Genomic DNA, 23,088 nt, shown 5'->3' with positions numbered 1-23,088 from the left:
TTTATAATTCTAGCCATACGTGAATTTTGTTATTTTAATCTAGCTATTTCACCATTATATTAAACCATCAGTACCATACAAACTTTATATATAATCGTAGAGTGCATATGCATTGCTATGCGTTGCGATGGAACATAAATTATCACGCCTCCAGAGCCCTTGCGGATTGTGCTCACATCATGTTTTTGGTCATCACGTCCCATATCCCATCATAGACAATGATGAGGAACTCATCATCTTCCATCAGGGTGGTCAGCGGATCTTTGGTTCAGTGATAGAGGCGATGGCGAGCCTTGTGGTAGTTTCATGTCCCAATCCCCTAAAGCCCGGGTCACAGACAGTACGCTGTTGAGGTAACCATCTTCATCATTGTCTACGATGGTATGATAAAGCGTTACTGATATAATGAAATCGAAGAAGGCATTACTCAGTTACTGATATAATGAAATCAAAGAAGGCATTACTGATATCCCAGAGAAGAGATCAAGTAAACAAATGCAAAAAAAGAGGTAGTGATTAATACCCAGTTACAAAGCAACAATGTTTTTTTCAAGGATTCATAGAAGTTATACAAAATTAGAAGGTTTGGCATCTACTTAGTGTACAAATTAGCTAGAAACCTTAACCTGCACGACTCAAGATTATGTTATATCAAACATCAAAACCAAACTACAACACAAAAAGCGACACACCCCCAAACTATAAGGATATGTTTGGGAGCAAGAGAATTGAAGAAGATTGAGAGAGCTAAAATACTCTTTATATTCAATTTTGATAGGAAGGGAATTTTAGTCCACTCATCCCCTCCAATTGTCTTGCTCCCAAACAAGCTCAGCAACCATACTTACACATAGTAATCAGGACAATAACGTGATGAGAATAGGTTAAAAGCCCTAATCCTCATCGTCTCCCTTTACATAAAACTCTAGGTCCTGGAGCTCCATACATAACATAGCTCCATTTGCAAACACATATCATGCCACAATCTTCTAGATTTCTGCATGAATATATACTATTAAACACTGCGGATTACACCAGTTGGCAACATATATATGTACAATACCGGGATAACAAACTGGACATGCTACTAAAGCGCAGAACTCCAGTCCTCATGCAGATTTGGCAAACCCAATCATGTTCTCGCCGAAGTCAAAAACAGTGTGGTAGACACCCATAAAAACATCACCAAGTATCCTGAATGTTTACAAGATAGATGTCAGATTGCATGCTTGATTCTTGCTAGAGAAAGCAAAGACTGTAGAGTGTGGATTACTGCCACTTATGTACATATATGTTCAGCGTACCAGAGAGGACCACGAGGAGGCGGTACGTCAAATGCCATAAACCCACTGATGCAGATAGTTTGTCCTGCTTGCTCTAGCTTCACTATGTACTGCAGCACAAAGGCAATCAGTGGATTCAAGAGAAATAGAAGAAGTATATGTTTGCACCAAAGAATATCCAATAAATGAACTGTAACTTTGAAAATGAGATCATGGTTCCCTAGACAATGTTTCACTACTAATTCAAACACTGAAGAAACTGTAAGTAGGGAGTTACCTGCTCTGGTGTTAAGGTGAAAGTCTTATTTGCTATGGTGAATGCAAGATTTGGCATCTTTGAGATCTGATGGCAATCAATAGTTGACTCGCCATTGGGGCTAGGGAGACGCTCACAGAGCTGCAATGCACATTAAAATAAGAAATGCTGTCACATTCTACACAGTTCCCAATCATAGAACTGTCCAAACATAACAAAGTATCCCAACCTGATTAGCTCGCAGAGACGCAATGATCCTGCAGAACCAAAAATAAATCAAGACTTTCATCTAGGGAAAGAACATGTGACGAAACAGTCAGAAAAATAAATCATAGAAAGCTCCCTTCCAAGCTTTAAATTATGGCAAAGCACTCCTAAAATAATTTGTCGTACCATCATCTAGAATCTGAAATGTTGAGAACAGGAAAACGGTAACGTAAAATATACAAGTAATTAGATGCATGGGTTAATGGTAACAGAAGGGGAAGAACAGTTACAGTGATACATGCAACGTATTTGAGGAAATGCCACCACCCCTCATAGCGGCATAGAAACTACAGGCGAGAGGCAATGACCGATGCCTTCCTAAGGTGCCTCTCACCTGTTGAAGAGGGCTGACTTGCCAACATTGGGGCGGACGAGGAGGAAGACGATGGGGAGAAGCACGGCGTCCACCTTGGTGAAGTCGAAGCATGACTGCTTCATGGGGTTCTTCCTGACCCTGACCTTGGGCTTAGGCTTCACGGCAGCCGCTGAATCCTCGGTGGTGGAGTTGTCGAAGGACAGGGGCATGGCCTCCCTCGATTCGACCACCACCCGGTGCCTGCGTGCCTGGTCGCAGTTGCCGCCGTTGAAGTCGTGCTCAGAGGAATACCAAGTCCCTATCGCAAAGAACGTGGGAGGAATACCAAGTGCCTGGTACAGGGAATCAGCAACCACGGGAGGGCGGTGCTTTTATGTAGAATGACAACATTAAGGGAAATTGAGCTACACACCTGTCAAATCTTTCATAAAAAAAGATTTAACTGAGTTGGTTAGGTGATCTGAGTAGCACTCCTCAGGTTCTGAATTTGACTCCCTGTGAGAGCAAATTTTATGCGGGGGTTAAAAAATCCCTTCGTCTGTCCTATTGCCGAAGCACTGGTCTAAGGTCCTGGCACCGGTCGTGGGTTAAAAAAATTCCCCTTGTCTATCCGACACCATATGGTTGTCTTACCACTGGTAGGTCGAGTTTTTTTATCTGGTGTGGCACAATTATTTTATTTGCAATTACTAAATTACTATATACAAGAAACAGAAGATCAGCCTAAATTGGAGCGTGGAAGAATAGTTACATGAGTATTTTGATGGTACTTGGATTGGACTTTGTCAGGTGAGTCACCATCGCCTGCCACCATGAATGAAAAGGTATCAAAACTATCACCAAACACGAAGTAATTCCAAAAGCTTTGGAGCTAAACACAACACATTAGATAAGTTCAACATTCTGTATAGCACCATACATATGATGGAGCCACTACCATCACCACCTGAGTTGTGCAGCCTCACCCAATCATCCACTATTTCCTTCCATTTCCTTCAAAACCAAAACAAAGACAAATCCACAATCAGATTATCGGAAGACAGTTATGTCCTGTCGATCCAATGGAGCAGTCAGCTGATTCATAACCTAACGAGCAGCTTCACCAGTTGCCAGACCTCGTTGGATGGGTGCTTACGCAGGCCATTCACATGGTGGCCGATGTCCATGTCCTGCAAAGACAGAATCACAAAATTTAGTTAATTCTAAATAATTGACAAAATTATACAAAACAAACTATCTAGATAAGGAAGTGATTGAGGCTATGTCAGCGATGCTCGTACCAGCCTGCAAGACGGACAGATGGCACTCTGTCGAACACCTGGTGGGCGTAGGCGAGGTGTTGAGGAAGATGAGTACGACGCAGGAGTCAAGCCCCAGCGCCCATGCTAGGAATGGCAGTGACGAGCTTGCCAGGGGCAGGATGGAGATCAGAGAAGGTCGAACCTTCTCGACGAGGAACGTGAAGGGTACGACGTCGACGACGGCGAGGCGGACAACCGAGGGCCATGAGAGCTAGCCACGGACGCAAGCAACTTTCTGCGCTAGGGCCTAAGCCTGTCGTAGACCTCCCCGCCATCTGCATCGTCCGCCTAGCCCCCAAGCTCTCTGGCACGGCGACCTCGAGACGTCAAATTCGAGATGGTGGTGATGGTGTCTGGGTCTGCGGCTGCTGCTGCTAGTGATGCGCGGACGGCGCGGGCGCGGTACTGGGAGGTCCGCCATCCACGGCGCGGTACTGGGTGGCGGATCCACGGCGCGAATCTCTGGCTTGGGGCAAGGATGGTGGGAAGGACGGGATGGAAGGGCAAAATCTCTGGCTATCCACCATCTGTAGAGCTTGGGACCGCGCGGAAGGGCGAGATCTCTGACGACAGAAGGGAGAGATGCATTGCTCGGGTAGAGTGGATCTGCGTGGTGGCCGGGTCGAGGATCGCGCCCTTCCATGGAGGAGTGGACTGCGCGTACCTTCCATGGAGAGCCGGGTTTGCCGAGGTCGGGCCGCGGGGGCCGGCGAGATTGCTGGGGTGAGGGCGAGCTTGCCGCGACGTCCTCGGTGGTCCAAGAATGGGTGGGTAGGAGGGAGAGCCTAGAGCGCACTTGCCTTGGTGATGACGGTGTCGGAGTCACCGAGGGAGACGGCACAGGCGCTGTCGTGGTAGCTTCCGGTGATCCTGAAGTCGCAGGCGGCAGGCCTGCTCGGCGTCGTTGCTGGCGATGAAGACGCTGACCTTGGTGGGCCCCCGCAGCTGGATCACGGACGGCTTCACGGCGCTGAAGTATGTTGTCCCGCCGGCGGGAGCTGTCGCCCTGGAGCCGGGTTTGCCGAGGCGAGGCGGCGGCGGCGCTTGCTGTTGGAGAGGAGGCTGTGGACGGGTTGAGAACTTGAGATAATGGCGACGGCGAGATTTGTGGGGGCGGGGGAGGCGAGATTCGCGGAGACAGGGGCAGGCGAGGCATTGCGGCTGTTGATGCGATCCAAGATTTCGGGCGGCGCGGAGGGACGTGGAGGCGCGGCAGAACCACAACTGTGCACGCCTACCATACTAACATAAGTAGTAGTAGAGATTTAAGAGTGAATAGGATTAGAATCATACTCTATTTTTATTTATTTATTTTTAAACTAAAATTAATTTAGTACTCTAATTTATTGTGGTGGCGTCCATTTACATCCACTCCACACGATAAAATAAAGGCGTCACCATTTGTAGCAGGAGTAGTAGAGACCAAGGACAACGAGAGCACACTGGTGACCGGTTGCCGCCGCGGCTAGGAATCTCCACACGGCACGACCGGAACGTGCCTGTCCCTCGACCCCATTTCTCGCCCGCTTCCTCCGGCCCACTTGATCCCTGCCCACATGTCCTCAGTCCTCACTGTCCGCACGTCTCTTTTTTTTTTTGTGTGTGTGTGTTGTAAGAACACGAGCCCTATAACTTTATACACGTGCTCAAAATCCCACTTGGAGGCTGCGACAACACTTGTACACAAACAGCACCGATTTCTACTTAAAAATAAATCAATAGAGCCAGGGACGCGGATGCTCGTTTTGCGCATCCGGTTCTTAAAGAAAAAAGAATCAAGAAATGAGGCTCGGGGTTCATGTTTCTTTTTCGCTTCTTGTTGTGGGGGAGGATCGCGTGTCAAAACACGTTTTGCACGTGCGATGACGGGCCTGGAAAACCAGGGGCGGCGCTCCCAGCTCCAAGCTGCTGCTGCTGCTTCCTCTCCACTTCCTGCAGCAGAGCCTCCTCCACGCCCCTTTCCACCTCGTCGGCCGCCATCTGCAAACCCAGGACGACAAGAGGAACCGCGTGGTTTAGCTCCAGTGTTGCGTCGATCGAGTAACTAACAACTAACAAGTGGCACACCCCATTGTCCATTGACAATGATTCTTTCGAGGGCGCTGACATGTTGCGGTTAATTTTGAAGTGGATCAGTCATTGTCAGCAAAGCACAAGGACGATTCAACGAGGATGGCGAGAGTGCTGCTCACCGTGGTCTCCACATTCATCTCCGTCCACAGCCTGCGCCCGGACAGGCTGGAGCGGATGCCCCTGGCCCTGACGTCCATGCCCTTGAGGCGCCTGAGCGCCCCGATCATGGAGTCGATGGCGGACGCCGGCTCGTCCACCTCGAACTGCACCTTGACGCACTGCTGCCCGGCGTCGTGGCCCAGGATGCGGGCCTTGAGCTCCTCGTTCCGGCGCTGCAGCTGGTCCCGCGCGCCCCTGAGCTCGTGGATGTACACGGCGGCGGCCTGCACGATGGAGTTCTTGTCGCCCCTGGACCGGGCCGCCACCAGCGCGTGCAGGTCGGCGTAGCTCTGGCTCAGCTTCTCGCGCCGCTGCCGCTCCCGCATCATGTGCCGGAACCCGCGGCTGCTCTCGACGGCGGCGGCGGCGGGGCCTCCCGCCGGCTGCCGCCGCCGGGGCGCCGGCTCTTCCCCGTCCTCCGCCATTGCCATGCTCTGCTCGCGCTGCCCGTCGCCCCCGCCCAGCGCGTCGATCGCCTGCCCGTGCACGCTGGCACCCCCGAACGGCGCTCTCACCCCTACGCCCACGCCCACGGCGCCCGTGTAGTCCTGGAACGAGGCCGGCATCGGCGGCGCGAAGGGCGGCTCCGGCTCCCCTGGCGAGGCAATGAGGCCGATGGGCAGCTCCGGGGAGGGCGGCACCGCAACGTGCGGGTAGAAGGACGGAGCCTCGTCGTGGAAGAAACTGGCGTAGTTGTAGTTGTAGGAGTCCATCTGCATTTCCGGCGTCCAGAGAGCGGAGACTGGTGGAGAGCCGAGAGCCGAGAGCGAGAGCGGTTTGGTTGCGTTGCCGGCAGAGAGTTGTTCGAGCGCGGGTTAAATAGGCACCGGTGCGGTGCAAGTGCAAGGAGGCCGTGGATCAAGATTACGGTCACGTGGTCAAATTGGCGTGTTGAGGGCTTGAGAGGCTCAGGTGCAGTGTCCCGCGTGTGCGAGGAAGAAGGGGACATGGGTGTAGTGGGCCCCACTGGAACAACAAGGCTGGGGGAAAGGTCAAACCTGGGATTTCGCGATTGTTAATTCGGGGTGAGGAGGGAAAAAGAGCACGTGCGAGCCCTGCAGAGACGCGCTTTGAAGTTTGGAGGCTAGCGTACACGTAGGATAGCCGTCTCAGAAGGTTCCACGTAGGGGGCCACTTGGAAACCAAGAGCCGGCGCTGTATTTGCCGCTCGCACCCCCACAAGAACTGCTATTTCAAAGAACTGTCACGCTAAGGGCATGTTTAGATCCACAGGACTAAAATAAAGTTACAAAACTAATTTAGTCACTCCCATTTAGAAAAAGTGACTAGACATTCATTAAAACATTAAATGGAGTGATAGAGGGAAGGTGGGGACCCAAGACTCCACAGTCCTAAGGGAGGTAAGGTGAGGGGAAAGTGGGGACCAGAGACTTTTCAGTTTTAGCTCCTCCATGAGAGCTAAAGGAGCTAAATCATTTTAGTCGTTTTATTTTAGTCCTGTGGATCTAAATATATCCTAAAGCTATCTCCAACACCCTGCTCCCATACTTTTTTCGCGTTTGTAAACTATCCACCAGCAGAGCGTGAACGAGGATGCGAAAAATGAGTGCCCTCCTTCCCATACTTCAAATCCACGGTTTATCTCTTCTCCACAAGTCTATATGTGCCATCTGCATACGCGTTTTTATTAGATAGAGGCGTCCTCTTGTTTACGCACGCGCATTCACACTTCGTGTTTTCCATTGCCCATGTGGCTGCCACTGGACATAACCTAACCGTCGATCTACAAAATTATCGTGCATTTATTGGCTTAATAAGTATATTAGGGGAGAAATTCAAGCACAGGGCACGTGAGCAAGACCAGGACTTCGCCATCCGATCGCGGTACAGTCTCCGTGCCCGCTGCCAGGCTGTAACCAGTAGGGAAGTACCCCCAAAGATTCCATCTCCTTCACCCTCCGTCGCGAAGTTCTCGACGGGCCAACTCATAATTCAAGTGGCCCGACCCACTAACGCGACTAACCATATCAGAAGACGGCGCGACAACTGACGGAAAAGCGGCGACGCCCCCACCGCTTGACATTGGTAGCAGCGGCGGTGCCGCCACACTATCGTCACTAGGAGCCATGGCAGCGTATTGAGGGAAACGACGACCGATAGTTTTCAAGGGGGCTAGGGCGAGAAAGCTTGGTGTCGTGCTCCACGCCGGCATCGCAGTGTCGTCGAGGGGGAAGCAACGACTGCGGTGAGGCGAGACTGAAAGCGACAAACAGTAACTCGGTCCTACGTGCGGGCCGATATGTATAGTCAAGCACCAGCGGCCGCATAGTGACGCCTTGGAATCCTCAACGGTCACATCCAGCGTCCCACAAGCGGTTTACCAGATAATCGAGGGCAGCGCTCATCACCTTCTAGACCAAGAGACTTCGGGAATGGCCCATCAAGATGAACCACTTCCTCGGAGGAACTACTGTTGGGCGGAGGACGAACAAGACCTCAATCATACAACGAAGACCTCTCCTTTTGTTTCACATTAACTACGCAGGTCCATAGCCGAAGGGACCTTCGATCCACCAATCGACCAGTGGCAAGAGAACAATGGCGAGGGTCTCCGAGCGATCGCCAGCAATCGAGGCCCTCGCCGCTATGTCGCCCTAGAGTCTCCATCGCCACTCATCTGTCCAAGTGCAGCGAAGGGTACCATAGCGCGAAGGCTCCAACGGTGGCGACCGCCTTCCGTCCAAGCGCAGCGAAGTGTACCATAGCACGAAGGCTCTAAGGCCGGCGGAAGCTACATGTCACACCGTTACGTCATTAGCCCACCATGAGGCACCTCTAGGGGCTCCACCTGTCAGCTTAGTTAGCGGGTGTGTTATTCGGTGTGCATTGGTCGCTGCGCGTGCACTGCTGTTGTTACCGTTGTTACCCTGATACACGGAATATTCCCCGGATATAGTTGGTGACCGGGGTAGGATCGAACTTTGGACCACCTATCTCCGGGCAAAGCCTATAAATATCTCCACCCTGTAGCGGGGTAAGACACGTAACGGGAAGCTACATTTTCCTATCATTTATCTTGTAGTGCACGTGAGCTCTCTCCCATCGTTTGTGTCAGGATCCGCTTACACCGTTTCAGCGCGTATGGGTGCCCAACAACGACTGACGAGTATAAAGCACACGACTACCATATGCAGCTACAGTAGAAAGCAGATGCCCATACCCCATGCATGCAAGTGCCAGTGTGCGCCACACGGTGGAGCGACCATGACTCCGTGAGAGACGGCGCGCGTGGATGTTTGAAGCGGAAATGAAATGACGAGTAGAGACTAGAGACCGCTCCTTGACCGTGCCGCCGTACAAGCTTCCACTCTCTCCTCGCTCCGGTCCTGGACATGTAACACGTTTCTGGCGACACGGTACGTGCATGCAGCGTGTACTTTGCAGTACCATGTCCGACTTGCCTTTTTTTCCTTTTTTTTTAATTCCGACTTACTGTCACTTCCGCCGTCGACCCCTCTTCCCCTATCTAGATTCATAATGTTAGCACGACTAATATGCTAGTCTTTTTTTTAAAAAAAAGAGTTTCGTCTGATTAATGAGTTAATTTAGTTTGTTAACTCTGTTGTGGCATATGTGGAGGGAGGGTGATCGTGCAGTTTATATTAAGTATAGTGTCCATCGTCCAAGTTCCATGCAGCATAGTCATGCGGTCGTTGGTGGTGGTTCCGAAAATTCCAATTCAAGTGCGAGGTGATTGGTGTGGTTTTCTCTGGCTCATCTGCGTACGCCTGGAATTTGCAGACCACCCACATGTCTGAAAGTGATGCATGCAATGCAAGCGCACATGTTCATGGAACAAATCATGCAGCCGTGTTGTTTAACACGGACTATTAACAAACGGCATGTACATGTGTGTCGACTAGTTTAAATGTTTAATTATTTCCAGGGATTTGGTGTGCCCCCTCCCCCTAGCTATACATGATAGCATCATAATTTGACGGAAATTGAAGGTCCGAGCAGCTCATCCATTCTTGGAAAAAGAGAAGCGTTGTTAGATTTATTTAATTGGGCTCGGTCTATTTATCTTTGATTAATTCAATAAAATCACCGTTAGGGAGATTTTTTTTAATATTTTTTGTTTGAGGTTTAGCAACACGATTGGAGCTTAAGCTAGCTTTAATTAGCCTTCTTTTCCTATGTCACTCTTTTGAATATTCAGTGCTACTAGTCAGTTGTATCTTTGGGTTACATGCATGCATGTGTCAATGTATGGGGGTACTATGGCCGGTGTTAAATTAAACAAGAAGGTTTGTTGCAACCACAAACATCTTCTAAAAATACATTTACCTTTTTTCCAGTTATGTAAAAAAATACTCCTAGATCAGCAAAACGTACGGATGGTTTCATATCTCTTATTTACCACAGCATGCAATTTGCAAACCAACCACATGCTGCGTGAAAGTGATGCATACACAATGGAACGGTGCAGATGTGATCAAAACAAGGTCCAGTTGGATGTATGTCAACTGGCTTCATGGATTTCAAATTCAACAGTTGGTATAATATAAGATCAACCCTTCCACATATTTTTCTAAACTTACATGTGTGGCGGCTTTTGTGAAATTTTTAAATCATATTAGACCTATCTATTATGACCCTTTAAACATTCCATTCACGGGATCAACTTCCATGAATGGTGGCTTGATCCTTCCTATTCATTCGCATATGCATGGAATTTGCAAATCACCCACGTCTGTGAAAGTGATGCATGAGTAATGGAATAAATAAGCAGCCATTATTTAACGTCGGTTAATAATGGGATATGTAAATTAATTAAGCTGGTTGTTTTAAATTTAATGCATAAGTAGAGAATAGACCTTGGATTCAACACACTTGGACCCACGACTAATGTGTTATTACCTCCGGTCTTTTTTATTTGTCGTGTTTTAGTTCAAAAATGAATCAGGGACGACAAATACTAAAAAACAGAGGTAGTTAGTACTTAGGTATTGGAGGACCTTTAGTTTCACTTGTAATACAAACTAAAGGCTTATATTAGTTCCGATTGATGTTACCAACCCGAACTAAATTAAAGAGCCTTAACCGTTTAGTCCTGGTCGGCAACACCAACTAGGACTAAATAAAGGTTCTTCAATGGGTTAGTTTACAATGAAAACATTTCATCTAAAGACCTCAGTTTTTAAAAGGAAAGCATCCATCCAATGATGCATGAGTTGTGTAGGTGGGTGCAAAGCTACGAGTGAGGCAATGCATAAGGTATGGGGCACTCGAGTCATAGGGGTGCCGAGGGATTTTTTTTAGCCTTGGAAGACCTTTTATTTCCGGTTTTTCTCCCGAGCAGAACTAAAGGATTAACCACATTTTCATACTAGCTAGTAACGTAAGCCCGATCAACCTTTGCTCTTACCATTTTCTAGACCAACCATTTTCTATAGATGTTATAATTGAAGTCATGTTAGATTATTCAAGCACTCTAGTATTCCACAAAGATGTGTGTGTATTCAACCTCGATATATGGAGCTCCTCAATTATACTATTAAGATAGGATATAGATATCGTAGAGTTTAATTAATTTTTCTAATTTCCCTATATTTAGTAATTGGTCTTGGGTCCAAGTCTCACGAGCCACATGGGCATGAACATTTTTTAGCCTCAGAGCCTTTAGTCTAGATTCTCTAGACCAAGACTAAAGGTCTAATCTTGGTTTTGTAGTCCTGACTGAAAAACCGAGACTACAGCCTGTTTTTTCTACTAGTTATGCAAGTCCTATAAACCTTTGCTCTTACCATTTTCAAAGCCAGACCTTTTCACTAGATGTTGTAAAATTGAAGTCATGTTATATCAGTCAAGCACTCTCTAAAATATTCCGCTGAGATATGTATGTGTTCAACTGGCGATATATGGAGCTCATGACATATACTATTAAGATATGACATATATATCATAGAGTTCAATTTTCTACGATCTCGCTAAAATAAGCTAATGATATATCATATGATATAATTGCCTAGGAGAAGAAATGACATAAACTTGAATGCCTAGAAAAGACCAATTCATATCAAGTGTCCATTTGCATCCCTAGATACAAAACTTCTATTTTCATATTTTTTGTAATTTGTTTGTAACATATTATCCTAGTTCTGCAAAGAGTGTCACTATGGTAATGTCATAATTCAAACAATCTTAAGTTTGACTAAGATTATATTGAAAATACTAAGATTAATGATACCAAATTAAATAAATACCATTACATTTATCATAAAATCTATTTTTATAGTAAACATATTTTGTATCATAAATATTAATAATTATTCTATGAAAACTGGTTAAATATAAGATAGTTTGTCATAGGATAAAATATCACTCTTTACTGGATAGGTAGTATCCACATATTTTTATGAATTAAATTAAGTGCCTGTTTGGTTCAGTAATAGATTCTTGAAAATCTGATTTTAGTTGTAAACTACGGGAAAGTCGATGTGAGTTGATGGTTGTAGAAAAGCTAAAAGTTGTTTAGTTGAAACACTTGTCAACTATATATTCTATAAGAGATTCTTATGATGATGTGACAACCTAGCAGGAGGGATGCCGCTCTGCCCATTGAGACGAACCGATTCAACAACATGTCATCACCGGCAGGGGGTACGTCCTGCCATGGAGATCCTACGCCCGACTAGGCGCAAGCGTCGTGGTTGTAGTCATACCCACTCCACCGAACATTGAAGTGTGAGGCGGGATGTGCTAAGGAGGGTACCGTTAGATGGAAAAGAAGAACATGGATGTTGGACGATGAAGCAGCATTGAAGGGGAGATAGGCAAGAGGTGCGGCGATTATAGATGGTTGAGCCGGAGTGTGGCGCAGGGACACAGTGGTAGCCCTAGTCGTCCTTGGAAGGTGCCATCGTGTGGGAGTGAAATGAGAGGCCTCCAAATAGAAAAGACAACGATTCATCCTATAAATTGCCATGTGGATAATATTTTGGAAAATTTGGATGCTAAGAATGTGAAAAATATTAGGGGACAAAAGATTATGGGTTGAACTAGAGGACTATGTAGATTTTTAAGAATCTATTCACCTACTATACCTTTTACGTTGAGATTTCATATTTTTTTAGAACAGACTTAGAATACATAAACAAATCTAAATAACATGGATTTAATTCCCTTGCCCCTCCTATGGCCATATTTATGCTTTTCCTGTAAGTCTCAAACGACTTCCATGTGTATTCTAAAATGGTTGTATTGTAGATGCTTCTAGGAACCATTAGTGCTTGTTTGGGAGCGAGAGGATTAAAGGAGACCGAGAGCCAATTTGGTAACAAGAGAATTAGAGAGGATCCATGGATAAGAAATCCCTTGCTATTCACCAAACTAGCCCTGTAAGGGCTAAAATCCACTCGCTATTTAATTTGAATATCGAGAAGATTTTAATCCCTGCAATTCTCCTCCAATCTCCTTGCTTCCAAACAAACCCATGGACTCAAAATTAACAACTCCAACTCCTCCGGGCTTCTTTCTCAAAGTTGTTTCTATGACGAACGTTTGACAAGGCTTTAAACAAGTGTGGACTATATATATTAACAAAAAAAAATTAATTGCTAAAGGAAGTATCCCTTCCATTTTGTTTATGGAGGTGGTGTTCGACTTGGCATGGTTTTTAAACTATACTTTGACTATTGGTACTCACCTGTTACAAAATAGTACTCGTTTTAGCTCTTAGTTTTTATGTCTATATTTAAATAGATGATGATAAATCTAGACACATATATAAAATACATAAATCAAATATTATATGATATATGAATCCACATCCACTAATACCTCCAAAACAATTTTAATTTGGGACAGATACTTCCAAATGTGAATTCACCCTTTTTCTTATAATACAACACATAGGGGCTATTGAATAATTGTTTGTAAAAAATTTACGAGGTTTAATTATTACAATGCTCACTCACCTTATAGGGGCTTATTTGTTTTGCTCTAAATTCATGTGGATTAGGTGAAATTGAGTGGGTTTAAATCTGAAACAAATCAAAATATTTCATAATTTTTCCAAACATATCGAATCCACATGGCATAGGAATAAAAGTTTTAGAATTTAGTTATTTTTTTAGAAAAAAAACATCAAGAATTATAATATCAAATTAGTATTGTTTGATATACCATCGGATATAAGGGATATTGTTTTTATATAAAGTCAGCTAAACTTAAGATAATTTGATTTGCACCGGATTATAGAAATTGATTTACGATGCTCTAGTATTTATCTCAATACATATGTGTTGAGAAGTCAGATTATAGAAATTGATTTACGAGGAAGGGTTTGTTTGAATGATCTAGCATTTATTCTAAGGGCATGTACAGTGGTGTTTAATGTGGAGTCTCTTAAGGTGTTTAAGGGGGTTATTTGCAAAAAAATCTTAGAGCCGTCTCTCCGTGAAGAGACGTCTCTGGCTCGTAAATCAAGTAGCAACAGACGCCTCACTTCCCACTGTACGAATTTGTCGTCTGTTCTATCGATCTGATGCTATACAAATACATTTAATTCTGTATTTATTAATAGACTACGTTTATAGACACTCCATTGTACAATAGAGTCTCTTAGTTGTCTCCTGTGCTTGGAGAACCGTTTTGGTGTTACATGCCCTAATACACATGAGTTGAGATGGATTGAGATGTAAATTAGTTTAATTTACATCTAAATTCTTCTCAAACTACGTGTATTGGAGTCGTAGCCAAACATAGCAGAAGATAACCAAATCTCAAGGAGAGACGGGCGCGTCGTCGCCGGCACATCCTGCGCCTCTCCTCCTCCTCCTCCAGTCCTCCTCACCAGCTCAGGCCCTCCTCTCGTCTAGTATTTCTAACACCTCCGCCGCCTCCCGGCTCCGGCCGGGGAAACGCTGCCCTGCCCCCTTCGTGCCTCCCTCCGCTGGGTTCTTCCGCTGCCTTTCGCCCTCTCACATTGTTCATGGCTGCGAGTTATTTGAGTTTGTAACATTTTCGTCGCGCGGCTTCACCAGTTTATTACTCCGCAGCTGTACTTCGCCAGTTTGGTATTATGGAGTTCAAAGTCACGCCAGATTGGGACAGTTAATCTCCCGCGCTCCATTAACGTCTGTTTTATTGCTTTTGATGCAGGTTATGTACCCCTTCGTACTAATCTACCCTTGACCGGAGTACTACCTTGCCGCGCGTGAGACCAAGAAAACAGAGCGCACAAGGCGAGGTTGAGCTGGAGCAGGAGCATCCCCGGCGAGCAGGGAACCGGCCATGGAGCTCGGAGAGTTGTGCGCAGAGGCGAACAGAGAGATGAGCGCGCGCGGCGAGCAGAAATCAGGGAGCAGGGCACGGTGGCCATGACAAGTAGGGAGGTGTGCAGTCGAGTTGTAGGCCAGCGCGCGCAGGGAATTTGGTGCGGCCATGGAACCTGAGCAGGGCACGGCGCAGGAGTTCGACGGAACGCTGTGCGCGTCCAGGGAGAGAACAGAGGAAGCAGGGCGCCAGGGAGCTGCACGGGCCTGACCAAATTCGAGTAGGGAAGGAGAGAATCCGGGCGCGCAGGGGAGTTCTGCTGGGCACGCAACAGAGAACGGAGGGAGATGGAGAGAGAACCGCGGGAGCTGAGGGAGAAAGAAGCTGGGCGCGGCGCTGGGAGATCCGGTGAGCCGAGAGGGAGGCTGCGCGCCGTGGGAGCTGGAGCAGCGCGCGACACAGAGAACCGGAGGGCGCGCAGGCTGGGAGCTCGGCCGCCATGGGCAAGTGCAGGGAAGAACGCGACGCGCCAGGGAAGAGCAGAGGTCGGGGGCGAGCTCGGCACGGCGCGTGCGCAAGAAGCAGCTCGGCACGGCGCGGCTGGGGAAGAAGACGCGCTGGGGAAGAGAGCGGCGATGGGAACCGGGCGCGGGAGGAGCAGAGGCCGAGGAGCGGCGGGAGACGACCACCTTCACGAAATTGGCTGCGCGGTTGGCCTTGCTGGAGTCGGCGAGCGCGTTCTTGCGGTACGACCTCACCGGCGGCCACCCCACCACCCGCGCCTTGGGTGACGGCGCAGCGGAGGGCGCGGCGAGCGAGGAGGAACGGCCGGAGTCGGAGCCCGGGAGGCGGAGGGTGAGGGCGAGCGTGGTGTCCTCGTAGCCGAGCCTGGAGGCTAGGAGCCGAGGCCATGGGGCGAGCTCACCTGCTCGAGCTCGGACCAGAGGAGGGCAGCGCCTGCCAAGGGAGAAGTGGAGGTCGGCCATGGCCAAGGTCGCAGGGGCTCCCTGGAGATCCAGCTGGTGGAGCTCGCCTTGGGGAAGATGATAGGAGGAGCAGGGGAGGGGCTGCTTGCGTCGTGGTTACAGCAGGGACAAACTTGACTTTTACCACAGTTCATAGACGGTAACAGAGTTCGGAAGAATAACAGTCCCAATATGGCGCAGATATGTGCTGCATAATACCAAATTGACGATGCGCAGCTGCGGAGTAATATAGTGGCGAAGCCGCGCGACGAGATTGTTACAAACTCAAATAACTCCATGGCTGCCGTGACCCGGTTAGCCAGGTACCGGCAGCAGAGTCAGGAACTCCGTTTGCGAAATCTTACTGCAGGCATAGCCTTGTGCGCTGCCTGCCTATGGAATCAGTTCCCTCTAAGCATCAGGCTCGTGGTGTGAAGCAGAAAGAATGAACGGCCAAGCAATACGTAAAAGAGCAACAAGGTTCAGCGGAGCGCGTGATGGATCCTAATAATTTGATCCGCAAAAGGCAAGACAAGGTAGTACGTACGTATGAAATAAGAAACAATCACAAGGGAAGCGGGGTCTGTCATACCTGGAACAGATGGGCCCAACATTCCAGCCCCACGAACAATCTCGAGTTCTCAATTCCTTGTTCAGGGTTGCACCCATCTCCAACTCAACTGTTTCGAAGGAAAACAATAATAAGTGCGAGTTATAAGTGTTTTCTCTCTCTTGCTGATGAAGGAAATGGAGATATGAAATAGTAGAGCTTAATACACACCTGACCAAGATGGACACGGCAATGATTCCATCCCCAAGAAGAAACCTGAAGAATCTCTTAGCAGAGCTTCACCCATCTCACTCTTCGCACTGTTTTCAATGACAAACCTATGGGCCATGGACAAGAAACCGAATCAAACGGCCTTTCCTGAAGAAAATGGAAAGGTATGCTGAGGGAGACGAGCTATGCCGATATCAGCATGCCAATCAATCTACGGCCTCAAGGAAATCTGTAGCTTTTGATGCACAGAGTTGAGCTAGTTTGGGTATGGGAAACAGCAAGACGAGAAAATAGTTTCACTTCATCTCCACCCCAAGGAATTTCCATGAACAACACAATTACTAAAGATATCGCGAACATCCCCTTTCTAAATAATAATAATAAAAAAAAAGATGCCACGAACAATCGGTCCATCTCAGGAGCCAAGCAAGAACTGCAGAATCGCAAGCAAGAACTCACCCTCCAAAAAGCCATCTTCTCAAACGATCAGGATTCAGGAAAGGAAGAAAAAGAACACTCACCAGAACTAACAAAAACAAAAAAACGAACAAATTCACTGCGAAAGCAAGCAGTAACCCAGCAGCCGGAACAGCCAGCCACGCCACCAGCGAATCGCATCAGATCAGCAACAGAGTTCTTACCGCGCAGCTTAGGTTCGCTTCCAGATCCGGTTCGTCTTCTCCCGCTTGCTCTCCCGCGGAGGCGGGCGGCGGTGCTTCCTCCCCGTCTGCCGGTGCCGCGAAGGCTGGGGGGTGGGGGGAGGGGGGGAGCAGGTGGTGTGGTCAACCGCAGGAAATGTTTTTGCCGCGTGGAACGGAAGCGCAGACGATTATTTGGTCCAGTCCAGCAGCCAACGCAGACGCCAGGAGAGCACTCTGTGCATGTTTGACTCTGCGAGCTGACTGGCCGCCCTGGCTTCAAAGTGCACTAAAAACACGTGGTCAAACATTCCTCCCCCCTTTTTTCATTCGTTTTTTTTCCACGCGCAGGTGAAAAGCATGTCACATGACTGACACATGTGATGAAATGGAAAATATTTTCCACTGATGAGACGAAGCAGACGGACAATCAGTTTCACAGGCAATACTCTGCCTGCCAACAGCACGCGAACACAAAGGTACATGAAAGACACGTGCTCTTGGAAATGAGACTAGCCGGCTAAAGACGCACCACGACGATTAGCGAATTTCCGAGTAGGACCTGCTATTGTCAGTCTAGGCAGCCTATCTTCTTGCCTTCTTACGACCTCTCCCTCGTCCTCTTCCTCTGGAGGTAGCTGCCGATTCCCCAGGAGAACTAGGAACGTTGCCGCTGCCTGTCTCGCCGGAGTGTTCATCCTTGGCGCTTGCTTCTTTGTCATTCTCTCCCTCGAAGAGCTCTGTCCGGTCCGTTGAGTTCTCCTCCTCCTCCTCCTGCTCCTGACCTGCCTCCTCCTTTGGAGGCTTGACAGCGGGTTCGAGCTCCACAACTTTATCTCTGAGTTGTCTGAGCTTGGCCTTCTTCGAATTCAACACGGCCACAAACTAGAGGAACACACAAGTGGTGAGTAACGCATAGATAAACTAAGATCAAAATTACAGCCAAATGATATAAGAATTGGCATCTAGACATCAACAGGAAAGGGAACAAAAAAAGGCAAGACCCAGCAACCAGCGTTTTAAGTAATAGCAGTGTACATCAATGCAAAGAAGCCGAGGGCATGTATACACATCGGTATGCTGGATTTCGTATGGAGCAGCATAAGAAAGTATCACCTGCAATATTCACTGAGTGGACACAGTAGCATAAGAAACCGGTACCTTTGAAAAGGCGGCTTGTTCGAACTCAGCTTTCTCATTGTTAAATCTTTCACTTTGTTGCAAGCACTTCTCAGCTTCTTGTTTCAACTTGTCAAAGGATTGTGTTTTCCTCACAACCTCTTCCTAAAGTGAGGAAAATATAGAGAATTCCGTAAATTTAGGGCCAAGTAAGAAACGTGCTGAAGTGGTTCAGTAGCTTTGGTAGGAATAATTCAGGGAAATCAAGTTTATATTCATCTGCGCCTCAAGAACCAATTCATCCCTTGGTCATCAACATAAGCAGAGCTTAGCGATTGGCAAACCTGTTTCAGAATCACAGGTAGGCTGAAAAAGTGAAGAGGTGAAGCAAAGGGACATACACTTAAGCGTATATTTGCATCCATAAGAAAATCCAGGATCTCAGATATAGTCTGCTGCGTGTTTGGTGAAGGCTGCAGCTTCCACCGCCATTCCAACTTGGTACCTTGTCTTTCAAATGTCCAAGCGAGCTAAATGGAACAAGACAAACTTTCAGGGAAATAAGCAAAGACTAATAAATCTGAGAAGCAAAAGGAAGTAAGCATGGAGCGTCCATAAGCTGGATAACTGGTATGCATAGTATATGCATAATAGCCATAGGAACATATTTTAACTCAAGTGCAAATGCAAGGGTGCATAACCTTCAGTAGAAGCAATGCATAATAGTCATACCAACTTTCCGTAGAAGCAGGACATGAAGCTTCCATAAGCTTCATGTTTCAAGATGGTAAAACCGATACAAAAAGTTGGAAATAGTGATACCTCAAAGTTGGCTCAAACTAATTACTAATCCTAAATATGAAAAATCAAGACAACCAAATATGAAAGAACTAATCACTACTAGAGGAGGTGGTGAGCAACTGAGCACACACTATGATAAAAGTTCTTTTCACAATCAAGACAACCAAATGTGTATTAGAGGTGGTGGTGAACACATACTATGATAAAAGTTCTTTTCACTTTCAAGTCCTGTTCTATATGCTAACCTCTGAAAGTTGGTCTATTGACTGAACTTTTTTTGGTCCCTTAGTTCCATCTCAACTGTGGTTGACCGTACCTCAAATTGTCTTACTGTTATGATCCGAAACTATTGGAATTGTAAATGCTGTCTGGTGACCTTTGTAAATGAAAAAGATGGCCACCTATCCTTCTTATTTTTGAAAGGCGTATGTGGCAAGTTTGCAGAGGGCCATCATTAGTAATGAGTACCACACAAAACGTTTGCTGAAAGGTCAGCAGATGGCGAAGTATTATTAAATCAGCATACAGTGGCACATTAATCTAACAATGGTTATGACTTAATTTTCTGAAGAACTCATTAATGTTTTTATCAAATTGGTCAGTGTAGACGGCTAGACGCATATGAATTTGCAAACATGTGGTGATATGTGCCCACGGTGCTCAGAGTATGTTGAGTGATTATCAAGAAGATGATCGTGGGCCTTAGATTGAGTTGTTTAACTAACCATGGCGTGAGTGTATGGGCAACATGTTTCTTAACTTGTGCGTAGGCGGTGATTAATGACGAAGATGAAGGTCAAGCAGTTCATGCCGATGGACTGGCAACGATGAAGGACGGTCACTAGGACTTGAACCAAGGGACTAGAAAAACCAAAGGATCAATCGCAGGAGGCTGACACTTGGAGTCACCGACAAGCACAAGTGTACATGGTGGAGTAGACCGTGTTGACCAAGCTGAGACGGTGATCAATCAAGTCAAGCGGAGGTGCAGGAGGACTTGGTGATCGGGCGGTCGAGGACTAGTGGTGACACAAGTCGAGATCGTGGAGGGGGCATATAGGATACGCTACACATGAGGGGTTTGCTGGTATGGGCCTCAAAACCACCGGACAGACGGTTTCTCGGGGTTGGGCCTAAAAACACCGGTGGAGTTCCGACAGGAATTGTAGGTAGCACGAGGCATCATCCTGAAGCTTGCGTCGATGCGAAGCAAAGTCGTGAAGAGCACGTGGCCATCAGATATATAGATCTTGAGTTGGACCCTAAGATACTAAGAACGTGAAACATGCCTACGCTCCCCCTACCGAGAACTTTATCCCAAAACGTGAAACGAGAACGTCGTCCCGAATCCCGATTGGGGCCCGAACGTCGAATCCAAAGGGATCAACGTAGAATAGGACCATTGTCCTAATCCTTAGTGGAACTCCCTCTTGCAGGGTTAGCATAGAAAACCTCCGTGAGGGTTGAATCAAAGCAATCTTTCCTCTGAAATTCATAGCTCATGTGTTTGCTTTGATTTCGGATTTGTTTTTTTCCTTCCCCTTCTCTTCTCTGTTTTGATTGATCTTGCGTTGCAACAAGTTTGGGGTGGTTTGATTGCATGGATACTTGTTAGGACACTGAAGATTATCCCTGCCAAATAGTTTGGGCAGATCCCTCATGAGCACGCAGATTCATCTTTTGGAGCAAAATTGAGAAAAACTAATTCTGTTTGATGGATTCTTAGATATGTGGAGTTGTGAGTTGTTCCAGGTGTTGGTGTTGAGGATATCTGGCCAACAACCCAAGGAACCTTGTGCAAAGTTTGAGATCAATCGGATATGATTTGATGCAGTTTTGATCTTTAGGTCAAATTTTCCAACGTGTAGTTCGTAAATAACTGATGGTCCAATATAAATTCCGGATGATCCGGTATGAAGACATTGGAATTTTGAGCTGCTTTTTGGTGAGAATCTTGCCTATGGTGCTGAGTATGTGGTTCAAATTTCATGATTTTTGGACACAGTTCGATAGGGTTTTGGGATTTTCCCCAAAACTGTTCATGCTGAAAACTGCTGGACTCATTTCTTATACTAGGGGTCTATATTCATACCGGAGAATACGGTATTGCACCCGAGGACGTCCATTTTACTCTGTTTTGTGAGCCTTTCTCTGGTTCTTCTTAATTCTAATCTTTTGGCAACGTATCTTGTGCTCAAAGGGATACGGTGGTCATGTGCACATTTTAAATCTAGGGCGTTCATGTTAAATCTAACAGCAGTACCTTTTTATGAAAATCCCCTCCCACCCGCAAGATACGTTGTGTTCTCTGAACATTTTTAATACATCTATTCAACTAGCATGTGTGGGTTTTTGGTCCATATGATCACTCAGGAACCAAATCAGGAAGTAAGCCGAGTGAAAATCTATTGGCTCCCATTCACCCCTTGACACCTGTTTGGTCCTTCAATTTAAGAACGGATTGGTAGGTCCTTGCCCTCGAAAGGTCCGAATCCAACATTTTTTTTTCAACGGAGATTTCCCCATTTCTATTACTTGCATAACAGAAATACAAAAGCGTTTCACACACAGTTGGAAGAGCAACATTTCGGACGAAAATCCAACATTTCAGACGAAAATCAGCGAGTTGTGTGAACTAAGGAAAAGAAGACTTGAAATATCCTTTTAACATCATCTGGCATCTGCACTACTCTGAGTCTAAAAGCATGGGCAAAATGACCTAAATGAGGATCAAACGTGGAAGGTTAAACCTGGAATAACCACCTTGCAGACTTGCGTCCATGTGAAATGGAATAGGTCAGCTTTTCGACCTCGCCTAGAATGAGCTAACTAATTCAATCTACTCAACAGCACGTACGTACTCAAAAGCACAGTAAAATGGACTAATTGGGCGAGAAGAGCCGAACGGACTGACCCTGCGTTGGCCTTTGCCGGCGTCATGGAAGGAATACGTGGAACCAGGCTGTTGGAAAGCGAGGTAGCGCTCGGCAAGGGCGATGTAATCGGCGACGGGCTGATCCCACTGCTCGGCGCGGAGGCGCACCTCGTGGTCAGAGGCGTCGGCGACCCAGGCGCCGGCACCATCGGTCACGGCGAGGGAGAAGCGGGACGGCAGCCACGTGGCTTTGACGAAGACGGTGCCACCGCCCGCCGTCACTGCTTTGGGGTCCTCCACTGGGACCGAGAGCTTTGCGCAGCTGTGCCTCGCCGGCGCCGCAGAAGAGGCCGCCGCCATGGCCGTCGCTGTCGACCTCAACGAGGGGATGCGACTGAGGAAGACGCCAGACGGGCATGGATCGGCCGTTGGAGACGGCTGCGGGGCGCACGGGAGGCCTGTGGACCGTCCGATGACGCGACCGGTTTAGGCCCCGTTTGTTTCATCGGTCACAATTTATAATTCGTTTGACTTTTCGTAAGTTAAATACTCCATCTATCATACTTCATAATTCATTTAATTTTTTCCCAAATTTTATCGATTCGTCTTATTTAAAAATTTTATAAAAAAATAAAAATTTCAAAATCAAAACTAAAGTATATTTGTATGCTAAACAATACCATAGTAATAATTTAAAATTTTTATAATAATTATAAAATTTTTTAAATAAGACAAGTCAATAAAGCATAGGATAAAAAAGTCAAACGAATTATAGATTTGAATGAATAGAGTATAAGCATATTTTGATGAAAGAGTGAAAGGGTAAAATGTTACTTTAGAATGACAAATAAGTTAAAGTAATCTACCTAATACTACCTTATTTCAACTTATTTGTAGTCTCAAAGTGATGTTAGGTATCTTATTTTAATTTATTTATGATTACAAAGTGATATTTTATCTTTATACCTTTCCACCAACTTATATAATATAGAAGGGAAACAAACAGACCCTTGT

General features: G+C 46.6%; 3 protein-coding genes across 6 annotated transcripts; all 3 read right to left on the bottom strand.

Moving 5' to 3' along the window:
• Nucleotides 1-851: 851 nt before the first annotated feature.
• Nucleotides 852-22,582, bottom strand: LOC100274394 (uncharacterized). Of its 4 annotated transcripts, XM_035965164.1 has the most exons (13): nt 22,114-22,582; nt 18,800-18,928; nt 18,441-18,563; nt 17,283-18,164; nt 16,642-16,748; nt 16,453-16,540; nt 3,209-3,291; nt 3,042-3,115; nt 2,874-2,926; nt 1,769-1,945; nt 1,561-1,680; nt 1,305-1,393; nt 852-1,194 (listed from the first exon to the last, which is right to left on the bottom strand). In XM_035965164.1, the coding sequence occupies exons 1-4, from the start codon at nt 22,432-22,434 to the stop codon at nt 17,865-17,867; spliced, it is 873 nt and encodes a 290-aa protein (XP_035821057.1). In that variant the 5' UTR covers nt 22,435-22,582; the 3' UTR covers nt 852-1,194; nt 1,305-1,393; nt 1,561-1,680; nt 1,769-1,945; nt 2,874-2,926; nt 3,042-3,115; nt 3,209-3,291; nt 16,453-16,540; nt 16,642-16,748; nt 17,283-17,864.
• On the bottom strand, nt 4,715-6,443 carry LOC100281108 (uncharacterized). The gene is made up of 2 exons (NM_001154027.3): nt 5,616-6,443; nt 4,715-5,403 (listed from the first exon to the last, which is right to left on the bottom strand). The coding sequence occupies exons 1-2, from the start codon at nt 6,372-6,374 to the stop codon at nt 5,263-5,265; spliced, it is 900 nt and encodes a 299-aa protein (NP_001147499.2). The 5' UTR covers nt 6,375-6,443; the 3' UTR covers nt 4,715-5,262.
• LOC109943544 (uncharacterized) lies at nt 10,154-16,446 on the bottom strand. The gene has a single exon (XM_020546921.1). It carries the CDS (start codon nt 15,879-15,881, stop codon nt 14,823-14,825), a length of 1,059 nt encoding a protein of 352 aa, XP_020402510.1. The 5' UTR covers nt 15,882-16,446; the 3' UTR covers nt 10,154-14,822.
• Nucleotides 22,583-23,088: the final 506 nt, after the last annotated feature.

This window comes from Zea mays, chromosome 1 (genome assembly GCF_902167145.1).
Source record: "Zea mays cultivar B73 chromosome 1, Zm-B73-REFERENCE-NAM-5.0, whole genome shotgun sequence".
In the NCBI taxonomy this organism is placed as follows: Eukaryota; Viridiplantae; Streptophyta; class Magnoliopsida; order Poales; family Poaceae; genus Zea; species Zea mays.
Note: the sequence above shows the minus strand (reverse complement) of the source record. Positions and strands in the feature narration are given on the sequence as shown.